Here is a 12,359-nt window from a genome sequence, read left to right as displayed (position 1 = left end):
CTCCCCGCCCTCAGCGGGGGACGTGAGACGGCAGCGCGGGGGAGATGGCCCTCCCTGTGCCTGCGCGGTGAAAGGGCCGCTGCTCCCGCCTGCGGACAACACCGAACCTCAGCCCGAGCAACCCTACCCGGCGCAGGGGCAACGCGTGCTCTGGAAAGCTGGTAGGCACCGGGCTTTTTCGGCAAATCCATGATTGTATGCCCAGGTGCCTCCTTCGCCACACACATGGGTGGCGATCGGCGCGTGCTGATCCTGGTTTTGAAGCACAAACGAAGCAGCAGCAGCGGGGAGGCTCCTGCGTCGAGGCCGTACCCCCTGCCGGCCTCCGCGTACCCCTTGAATGCGCTCATCTGATTGCCCTCGTGCAATGTGTCAGTGCTCAGCTTTCAGTTCACGTACCGTGATTTGCAATTTTCTTGTCTTATTTAATGAGAATGAAAACTGACGAGGAAGGGGTGCCAGTGTTACACAGGTGACACGCGTGGCTGAGTCAGGGACTTTCCCTGGGGAGGTAACTGCAGGAGCACATTGGGCGTAGTGCCCAGCCAGGACCCCCGGCACAGGTACAGTAAATTTAAAATCAGAGCTAAACCCAGTGTAAAGCAAATAACTATGTACTCTACCAGAAGACAAATGCTATGAGCTCCAAAGCAAGAGTAGGCTTCTAGGCCAAAGTAGTACCTTTTGTTACCAAAAAAAAAAAAACCAAACAGGTACACCTGTGCAAGGTCTTTAGACTGGAAAACCTTTGTTGTTGCTTTCAATTATATTTGTGCTATGAAAAAATACTATCACTACCTGCAAAGTTGTCTCTTTCCTTGGGCTATATGGCTACAACAAAACTACCACTAGAGGCTCCAGGGACATGCAGACACGAGGCCTGCAAACCATTTAATATGCACAGTGTGTTGTAAAGACACTGACAACTTGCCAGAGTAATTCTGCACGGATGCCATTACTGGCTGTGAATTCACACATTACGTTCCCCTTCCTCCCAAACCTAAGATAGATGCATTTTATATTTAGTATCGGAGAAGCACAGAAGGGGAAAGAGCCCCTTGCCCTCCACTTAGGATCATTGACCAATCTCTATCATAAATAACCAAGGTACACCTAAGCCTTTTCATAGGATAATTAAAACTAGTGAAAAAATAATGTTCTACACTCTAGGAGTATTATAATAATGGCAAAATATTGATTTGAAAGCCAGATATTTAAATAATGAGATGTGCTTCAGCATTGCCTATGACCTACGCAGTTAGGCTTTACCAGCTCAGAGCACTCTTGTGTATGACAACAAACCTTTTCTCCCATGGCAGGTTCCTTGGATTAGAGTCAGAAACGGTTAATGCGTCTAGCTGAACAACAGATATACGCCCACAAATAAATCATACAGATGAACCGATAACTTATCTGTCCCATGATATTACGTTCAAAGTTCCTGACTGCTCTCAGGAAGACAGACCATCAACAAGGACATGTCAAACTGAGCTCATTATGTAATGACTGTTAATGGCAAACATACCAGCATTTGATCTCTGCTTTTACCTTTACAAAAATTTGCTTAATAGAAGTATAAAGAGATTTTTCAATAGAATTGGAGGTTGCAACTTTGATCCTACAAAATGATGATTTTTTTTTTTTTAGGATAAAAGTAAGAGTAATTCCAGTTAACTGCAAATTTCACTTAAGACATGACATCAGCGTCCAGTTTTCACAGCCAGCAACCTTACCTGGTTTTTCATGTATAGATAAGAATTGTGCAAAAAAGTACTACATGAGTACCAAGAAGTCAAAAGTACGCCTTCTAGTAAGGAAAGTGAGTTTCTTTTACTTGGACATCATCAACATGGGTGAAAAGTGGTCAGAATTCCTAAGCAATATTTAATGCAGTTGGTATTTTTATGATCCCACCTGTTTTCCAACTAAAAAGAAACATCATAAAATAAATGTAATAACTTTTCAGTATCATTTAAGTGGAAATTCTAAATAAGTTTAAGCATAGAATAAAATTTTTAAAAATTGACTTTGATAAAAGCAGTTCATGATGATCAAAGTACAGTTTAGTAAGACTGAATTTGGCAGAGCAAACATTTAAAAGTGACAAGTATTTTTAACTCAAAATGTCAATAAAAGCACAATACATTATTTCCTAAAAGTAAAAAGTTATATTATCAGTATAAAAAGAAAAACAAAATACACGTTTTTTGTAACTATTAAAACGTTTGTCTGTAACAATATTTTGCTGTGAGAAACCTCATCTCTGAAATACACAGATGCATTTCTGGAACTGCATTCCCCAATGGGTATAGCCATGGGGATAAATACGAAAGTAGAATAAACTTCCGCTATTAAGCTTGTAATAATCTCTCTGAAGACTGAAATAAAAATATTTTTTCTATATTTTTATTTACCCTTTCTTTACCAATGTTACTTACATTTGTTTCTTGTAATTCTGTTGTGAAATCCCCATTTACTTGCGAGACTAAGTAGAGTATCTGTAGAAATGATTGCTTATTAGGACCAGAAGAGGGAGCTCAAATTAATACTTTTATTTATTAAGTTAAAGCAGTATGTTACAGTGTGGAATTTAAAGGTAAAGGTACCTTTAAAACATTCATTAGAATCTTTGATTTATTATGCATTTAAATTAAAGTAACAGATTAAGCTCTCTGATTGGCATCTGTAGTATAGCTTGGAGTTAGGGTAAATGGCCTTTTTTAATTTTTGAATTTGGGCAATTGAGCCTTCCATTTCCTTCTCACTCGGATTCCAGCTGCCTCCATTAGTCACTATACGACCTGCATGCACTCCCAAGAACTCTCCTTCCCTCCAACACCTGATATCTGAACAAAAAAGCAAGTTGCCGTGCACCAAATGCATTCAATGTCACTTCTTTTCCTCTGCCGATCAGGCACATAAAGGCATCACGCACACAGAGGCATTCTCTCAGATGGGAATCAGAGCCTTGTAAGCTTCTCCCAACTCTTGCTATAAAGTCTCAGTACACACATACCACCTGAAAAGTCTTCAGTCCAAGAGACATCTTCAAGTATTTTAAGGACAAACTGACTTACACCTCTGTTTTCAAAGGAGACTAACAAAGTTAGCTCAGGCTCTGCTTTTGCCTCCTGAACTGCAGCCTCTGCCAGTTATTCTGTACCAAGTTCTTGCTATGCTGCTTCGCAGATTTAAACCACTACACAAAGTTACCAAATCTTAAATTTTCCTGTCCCCTACCTTTAACAACCTTACAACATATGCTGCCACAGCTGTGAATATGGACAAAGAATACAAAAGCACATCTCCCTTCTTGAGAGACTCAGTCTGTGTTGGATTAGACATGATGAAAGAGTATCTGTTAGACAAGTAAGTTTATATCAAACACTACGTAATTATTTGTTTACATGCAATAAATAGCATAATCCATTTCCACTTAATGTTTTCAGAAGTTTAGTGTAATAGAATCATTATTATGGACAGTATCAGACAAACAGAACTGGGAGAATGCTATTGCTAGAGAAACCTGGGATGAAGTATACAAGCAGGATCCCTTCAAGTAGCTAGTAAGTATGTGTGGAAATGGGTTTACATGCATACAGAACTTCGCATGTAAAAAAATACTTATACGCTGGCAAGAACAGAGCCTAGAGAAGTGTGAGAGAAGAAGGGTATGTTTGAATTTTATGTAAAGGCAATGAAAACTACAGAAAGGAAAAAAAAAGATTTAAAGAAAAGATTAAAATGTCAATATTAACAGAACAAATCCCACGAAGTAAAAATCCATGAACAAGATGAGTTCTAAGGACTCTACAAATAAAGAAAGTGCGTCATAAAAGTCTAAGAATAGGACATATGTTTTCTTTGCCCTACTACAATGTAATACTTAAATACATGCCTATTCTTTCAGATCTTAAATAACAGTTCTGTAAATCTCTACATATGATTTTCCATTCTCAAAGGAATATCTACATAACAATTCTGGAGATTAGAAACACATTGATTAAAGTACCAATTTTATTACAAGAAGATAATTAAAAATTAATTTCAGCAATAGAACAAACCAGCAGAATAGAGAAATGAAGAAATACAAATATGCAGGTAGGCACAGCGAAAAATACTCTTGAATACAACAATTAACACTGTGCCATATAATAAATATTTCTTTATTAATCTCATGGCTTCTTTGATGGTAGGGAACTTTCCTCTTTCCGTTTAGCCTTCTCCTTTTTCAGCTGTAACAAAGACAGACACCAACAGTGGTTCAAGCATTAATTTGCAAGTCGGCTAGTAATGCAATATTAAATTTCTACATCCACTCATAAATTTACCAGACTGATATATGCAATGGAGAGAGCTACAAATCATTATTAGCCCAACCTAACATTGCTTGCTTCTGCATCACAGGACAAAGGAGCACTTCCATAGCTCTGCAGCTGCTCCCCTATTCAAACCAGGGCTGCCTTTATCTCTGATAATGGCAATCTAGGTACTCATGTATCCCTCAAGGCCAAAGTGCCTCACAAATGTTCACGGTTTTATCTTTATGTCAAAGAAAGGTAAAGAAGTTTTATTACAGACGTGTAACAGACACAGTTAGACTAACCAGCATGCACAAAATCACATAGGAAGTTTGTTGCTGAGGTAGATACTAAACCTCCCATCTCAGTGTCTCCTCACTGACCCACAAGGTCATGTCTTCCTCTCAAAAGATTTTTCTACACAGTAGGCTCTTATAGCATGGTATGATTTACCAACACACATACATTTAACTCTGCCATTCTGTAGTAAGACTATTAATCCAAACAAATATATCTGTTGTTTTTAGAAGCAACAGCTGTTCTCCAAGTATTGTTACATTAGTGAATGAAATTCTATTTAGAGCAATTATAAAAAAGGGATGTATGGACTTTTGCATCTCATCTGACATAAGATACCATGTTGCTATCAAAAATGCAAGGAAAAATAAAATAATAGTTTTAACATGCTTTTTTTCCCCATAAAATAGTGTCAAAAGGAAGCAAGGCCCCAGTCCTGATTTGGATGTCTACAAATGAATTCACTGCTAAGCAATCCTGTTGTTGGTCTACACGGGAACTCATTTTAAAACATTTTCCGTATTTGGAGGCTTGAGGTTTGTATCTGAAATTCCTACTACCTTTTGCAAAGAAAAGAAAATCTTAGGTGGAAAAAGAAATGTAGCAATTTGGATTTGATAGTAACATGTTTTCTCCTATAAACCGATACTATATTTGTAACATCTTACCATATTTTGTGATGATTTCCAAAATAAAGAAAATTATTTAAACTTTCGTAAAGCTAGAACAGCTTTCTCATTAACAAACACCTTGTTGCAAGCAGCTAGCATAACAGCAGTTCAGATTTTAAAAGTTAATTATGCAACACTGCCTTACAAAAGAATTCATAAACAGTCAAGACATGCTTCCAGCAGAGATGGTGGAGCTAAGGAGCTAATGTGGGGAAAGAATAAGTATTTAGGCATCTAAGTAACCTACACCGCAGGGCATTTAAATTTACGATACAGTCAGTGGGGTGGAGGAGGCACCTCTAAGCGGGTGATTCAGATCATCCAAGAAAGACGCACCAGATTTAGCCCAACTACACAGACATTCGTAAGGAAAAGAACATCATAAAGTTTTAGAAATGAGGTAGCAAACACACATTCCTAAATGTCACAGGTGACGTTCTGTGAGTCTGCTTTGTTGTTTCTTTTTGTCACATAGTAAAATATTTTGGTTTTCTGTAATGGAGAGTTTCCTCAATAAAAATCTGCCCAGTTAAGGTAAATACCATCCCAGACATGACTGACCTCTGAAATCCTGCAATAGCTCATAATTGTATATAAAACTTTATTTTAAGAAGCTAGTTTTCTCAGGAAGAGAACAAATTATATAATGCATTTATATGCCACTTAAATCATACATTTATCTTTTTTAGACATCCTCTTGTGAAAACATATTTGAGTTAAGCAATAAATGTAGTAACTTGCCTGTTCTTGATAACGTTTTTCAAAGTAAGCCATGTCATCATTTTCTGAATGCTCTCCATGAGAAACTTGCCTTGTGGCACTAGAACCACCTGAAAAAAAAAACAAAAACAAAAACAAAAACCAACACTTTTTTCATTAATGATACTTGCTATTCCATTAGTTATGTTTTACATTTGGCAGAACACATTTAAAATGAGAACTCACCTTTATAGGAAGTAACAAACTCCAGCAACTGAGATCAAAGAGTAACCTCTTTAGTCTAGGCTAGCTGCTATTATAAATAGTCTCGGAGGAGTTCAACAGTTATATTAATTGCTAAATTCTTATACTAAATAAGGGACATAAAATAAGCATAACTGATCCATAATTCCATGTAGAAAAGACTTTCTGGCAGAAGGCAGTTTCACAGGATTGCGCTGAATCTGTACAATCCATTCAGATATGATTTCCTTCTAGTAGGAATTAAAAATTTAAAAAATGAATAACTGACACCATTAAGGAGGAAGATACTAAATGATAGAAAAAGATCATTAAAGTTAAAAAAGCACATCATGACCAAAAATAACAAGCAGTAACAAAACAGTTGTTCTAAGCACTTCAAGTACATGAATGTTGTACGAACTTTTCACATAACAAGGCTTCAATACTCATTTTAATTTTTAACTTTGATTTTAGCCCTAAGCAGCCTTCAACTCATACATAAACCCAATTAATTTTATATTAAATACTTTCTGTAAAACAGTATTATCCTACTAATATAGCACCTGCTATCTGTGAGATGATTTGAGCAGAACTAGAAGGTCCCTGAAATGCTTTTAGAAATGGATGATCCATGCTGGTAACAGGGGATTCTAAAAGTTCAGCAGAAGGAGCCCCTGTTAGAAAATAAGTTGAATGAAAACAAAAATTAACTTCACGGGATATATTAAGAACATACATGATGGGGTTAAAACAAGGCTACAGATTAATATCTACAACACTCAGTGCAGACCCCATAAATTTGAGTTTACAAAAGCAAAAAAGGCTTCAAAAGAAATGAAAAGCTTTGTTTCTTTATTATGGCTATGCTATAGTTTCTAAACTTCAGACAAATCCAGGAAACCAGATCAGAATTTTAAAAAGAAATAATGAGTACATGGCAATAATAAATAAAACAGTATTTCGGGACAAAATGTGTCCGTTACTAAATGACACAAAATCACAGAGCAGCAGAGGTATCGAGGCCAACTAACATGTCTGTCAAAAATAAAGTTCTACAAATTACCTCTTTTTTTTTATGCTGAACAGCTATTAACCTTTGAGTTTGGAAAAAAAAATGCTGTAACTGTGTAACCAAGAAATACCTGGGCAGTATTAGACTAAAGGATTAACATAAACATAACATGGAAGTATTAAGAGAAAAACAGAAGTTACAGAGTTCTTTCTAAAAGACATGTTCCACCAGAAGCTACTGGGCTGAACACCAGAATTATTGATAAAGAGTTTTTTTATCAATTCACTACAGCAAGTTGGACAAGATGGTCATAGTAGTCTCTTCACACCTAAGGACTGCTGGGGGAAAAAAAAAAATCTGTCTTAAGTCCTACTTCTATTGATCCAGCTTGCATTCGAACTTTGAAAGTCTATGTTGAATTACTACTTTTCAAAACTACTTAGTTGGAGAATTAAAATTTCATCTCAGGTCAGCTGCACTTACCTATTCCACTGTCATCGAGTCTCATGTAGCCTTCTGCTAATGAACTAAAACCAGTCAGTCCTCCCATAGCAGCATAAGGAACATCCTGCCCCACGGGCTTTCCTTGGGCTAAGCGCTCTTGTTTAGTTTCCACAACTGTTTCATGAGCATATGTTGGCTGACCACATGCACAGGTAAAGCAACTATGAAAGCCCGAACACTTGGAACCTAATTAACAAATAAGTAAGTGTAATGAGTGAGATGATAATGGAATTTATACTTCATTGCAGACAAAACGGTGTTTCCCTAAACTGATCTTGTCAAAAACTAGAGTTCCTTCACTGCAACAGCATCCAGCTATGCTTTCTGTTTGGAAGCACATATGTGATTTGGTGCAAAGCAATCGGCTATCTTTGCTGAAACCTTTTACAGCCTCTTTTCATCATGATACAAAAATGCTGTATAAAACAGGAGAAAGGATGAATGTGGGGATTAGATCATAGGGGTTGTCCAGTCTCAGGGTCTCATTCAGTCAAGTTTTGAGTACCTCCGAGGATGGAGATTCCACCTCTCTGAGCTGCCTGGACCAATGCTGGTCCTCCCTTGGAGCAGATATTTCTTTCCTAATATCTAATTGGATTTCATATGTTGCAACTTGTGCCCATTGCCATTAGTAACACCCTTCTCTATCCCTCCCTCGACAAAAAAAAAAAAATAATCTGTCACTGGGTAAAGAAGACAACCTGCCAGCATTTTGGCAGTATTATCTCCAAAGGTGTATAGCACGTGTCAATATTGCATGGCCAGAAAACTTCAAATTGCAATTTATGTATGATACAAATCACAATATAAATGTATTAAAATTAGCAAAATTATAGGGGTAGTGAACAAAGGCTGTGGCAACAGCAAAATAGGTTCTACGTAAGAGTACCATTAGACTGACTTTCAGGGTTTTTTTAAGCTTACATAGCCACAGGATGTAACTGAAATAGTTATACAAATGACGTGACATTCAGAAACACAGAGCGAAGTGAAGTGATGTATCTGCCCTGGCTACAGCTAAGACTGTTATCAAAGACCTTCTGGAGCAATGGTGTGAACAAGAAACTGAGGAACTGATTTTGCAAATGTTTCATTATACAAATTACCCTGCTTCCAACTCCCAGTTACAGTTCATTTTGCAGAGCACCAAGAAAGACTTTTTTTAAGTCTTGTGTAATAAGTTCAAGGATCACATTCTTAGAAATGTTAAAGGCTTTTTCATATCGTTTTGGGCACTCCTCAGTAATAGAGTTCTTACTCTGTGTTTGGATACAGAACAAAGTATATACAATACATAAAGCGCAATAGCAATATTTTTTCAATTATAAAGACAGTACATCTCTAATTTATCTATCACATTAGATTTATACAGCACTGGGCTAGACTAATACCACTACATTAAAACACCACCAGTCCAAAATAGAAGCAAGTCTTGGCACTTCTCTGTGTAATCTTTGAAGCCCTCAGAAGTGTTAGGTATTTTTGAGAAACACTAGAAAAAGTGCATAATGTAAATTATTATTAAAAACACTGTGTTCTAAGGATTCAGTCTGAATCATCCAATTGCACATTTAAGACTTTCACATTACTTAAAGCAAATTATTGAAAGGCTGTCATATAAGTATTTTATTTTTTATGCTGGGGGATATGATTCTCATCCAGCAAAAGCTGTTTATGATTTTCCTGTACAAATTAGACAGACTTCATGAAAGAAACTTACTAACAGTATGGCACTAACAAAAAAATCTTCAGCTTATGTAATCTGAGGTTTCAAACTAAAACATCTTTATGCATTATTTAGTTTCTATGGTTAGTAATTACTGCTGTTTCATTACAATAACCTCAAACAACTGAAGCAAAAAGCATCCTCTTAATGCCTTCTCAAACCTTTTGCTTGAAACTCCACTCCCATTTGCATTTCTGGACCCACAATCTGTATGCTCGGGAACTGCTTTGTTAGAGTGCTGACAATAGTACTATTTAGGCAGAGAGCGCTACTTCCTATTGAGTTGAGAAAGGATATAAAAATACATTAACGTTATATTCAACAGAGGAACAGAGATCAACACTTCTCTCTCTCAAACTACCAAGTTCAAGTAGAAAAGTCACGTGCATGCAGCAGTGGAAATGACAAACTGCAAATGGCGTGCTTTCATCCTGCCTAACTCTAGGTGGCTAACTCCATATGTACCTAACCGAATCATTCAGAAACTTAACGCTCCTTCACAGAACTTGGGGAAGCTAAGGATGTTGTTCCAAATCCTCCTGTCTTCCTTCCCATTTCCCATCCTTCTGCAACGACCAAAATATGCATCAGTGACACGTGCAGCACATACCTAATACTCTGGGCAGAATACGGATCCCTAACATGCTGTTCCTGTTAAGTTTCCTAGCAAAGAATGCTGCAAGGCCATCAGTAACTTACAAGAGTTACATGAAAATCCAGGGGCTGCACTGTGCTGATCAGCAAAGTGTTTGCATCGACAACGGATGGGCTGTGTGCCATTTAGAGGGACATAGTGATAGGACTGGCACGGACAACGGCTCACTCTACAAGGCACACAAATAGGACGGTCTGTGGGAATCACTTCATAGTCCGTTTTGTGTTGTTTATACCTAAAACAGGCAAAAATAATGACTTTTATAACTTTGTTAGTATTTATCAGACAACTACCTGAAAGGCTTATAATTTATCTTACAAGTTCTGTTTTGAAGTATCTTTACTTATATTAATTACTGTTAATAGTTAATTTTCAATTAAATGCATAATATCAGGTGCTTTTACATCCATTCATTACATAACTATCACAAATCCTTATGTTTCATTTTGACAGCACTGTCAGAATCAATCTGATCTACAATAGCTCGTGCCTTGAAGTTGAATTTCTTGAAGACTACAAAATCATTCTGGTCTCAAAAAAATGTATTGAGATTTAGATTTAAGGACAGTTCTTATGATTTAAAACCTAATTTTCTCAACCCTTAGACCTTAAATTAACTTGCCTATACTGTACTGTAATGTATCTGGAAACATTTTATATTTTCCTGATTTAAAAAATAAAACAGTTCAAAAAAATGAAAAGATTCCTACCGGTGAGTACAAAAGCACAGCGTCTCTGGTCCCACAAGCTTACAGTCCATGCCAGTTGGTGATCTCCAGCTCACATACAACCTATTCTGTAACCGAATTGGTAATATTTTTCTTTTGTACTCTTCATATTCCTCAGGGGTAAAGAGCTTTCCTCCATCATCATCACCTACAATTCTGTAAGCATGTCATAAAAAAAAAACATAAGAAAATGAAGACAATAAAAGAAGGTTTCTCAAGATATTTTTTCAAATAATATATAACAACGCTTTTGCTGTAAATGCAAAAAAAAAATCTTACCTTTCATAATACAGTTTTGGTGATATACATTTAACAGAACTATAGCTGAATTTTAGAGAAATTTTGTGAATAATCCTCTTTTAAAAAATTTGCTCCGATAGACTGAAAACGAGCGTTGTAAGAGAGAAGGAAAAAATTAATAAAGCAAACTACCAGGCTCCTTTTCATACAGCAGAAAAAGCAATGGGCATCAAGGGTTGTGTAACCAGCGAGCTCTGCCTCAGACTTCTTGAATGACCCCTGGCAAGCCACTTCACCCATCTGCACCTAACTGTACTGCAGACTTGTATCAGGTTATCTAAACTTAGTGTAGTCTGAGTAAGATTATTCAACTGGAAGTAGAGAACCGCACTGCCATCAAAGTAACAAACAATACATCCAAGCTGTCTTCTACTTTGCAAGAAGACTATGCTAGTTTCTGTACATAAAGTTGATCGCAGCTGTATCCCACACCTCGGACAGGCCCATTTGTTTAAGCTCTCACTATGTTCAAATTCAATAGCTGGAACTCCAGCATCCAAATTCTGCATTTATGGAGACAACTAAAGACAATAAGTAAAATCTGTAAAATACAATTTAGACTTAATTGCAGCACTTAACTATGCTGAAGTTTATTAACGTCTGTAAATATTTCAGTTATTATTTGTTGGGTGTGCTAAAACATACTGAATGAGTGATTCTTTGTCAAATATTCTGTGGATTTGTACATTGCCAGTACTGTACAGCACCAGAATAATGTGTCAGCACATCACTGTCATTTGCACGTCAATCCAGCTGACACTCACTGAATCAGTGCATAACTACTTATGTGAGAAATACCACTGTGCCTACTACCTCTGATGTTTTACCCAATGCTTTCCTAAGCTAAATTAAGACATTTCAATGTAATGACCGAGTTCGTGTTAATTTTTGCTCAAGATCAACTCTTCAAGAGGAGCGATGACGAGATCAGCGAAGACACATAGGAGCATAAGGGCACGCGTTTACACGCTGCAGAACTTAATTCACGATGCACGAAAGCCCGTGTTTCCTGGCAGAGCGGTACAGTCGGCAGATTACCCTCTCACACCACCTCAGACAGGCGCACTGCCAGGCAGGCAGGCAGGCAGGCCGGGACGTGAGAAACGATGTGCTACCCCCCTCGCAGCCAGCCAGCATTCACAACATGCCTTCGCGCCGGCGAGGCGTACAGGGCTCCTGTCTCCAAGGCCTGCCTCTCCACCGCAGCTGCTTCGGCCAGGGAG

General features: G+C 37.5%; 1 protein-coding gene across 1 annotated transcript; it reads right to left on the bottom strand.

The window, feature by feature from the left end:
* Positions 1-4,175: 4,175 nt before the first annotated feature.
* Positions 4,176-11,645, bottom strand: FAM221A (family with sequence similarity 221, member A). Its single transcript, XM_009576682.1, has 7 exons — positions 11,569-11,645; positions 10,819-10,992; positions 10,153-10,343; positions 7,707-7,913; positions 6,775-6,885; positions 6,011-6,099; positions 4,176-4,235 (listed from the first exon to the last, which is right to left on the bottom strand). The coding sequence occupies exons 1-7, from the start codon at positions 11,643-11,645 to the stop codon at positions 4,176-4,178; spliced, it is 909 nt and encodes a 302-aa protein (XP_009574977.1).
* Positions 11,646-12,359: the final 714 nt, after the last annotated feature.

Source organism: Fulmarus glacialis, unplaced genomic scaffold, assembly GCF_000690835.1.
Source record: "Fulmarus glacialis isolate BGI_N327 unplaced genomic scaffold, ASM69083v1 scaffold43310, whole genome shotgun sequence".
NCBI classification, from domain to species: Eukaryota; Metazoa; Chordata; class Aves; order Procellariiformes; family Procellariidae; genus Fulmarus; species Fulmarus glacialis.
This window is presented reverse-complemented; position numbering and strand designations above follow the sequence as displayed.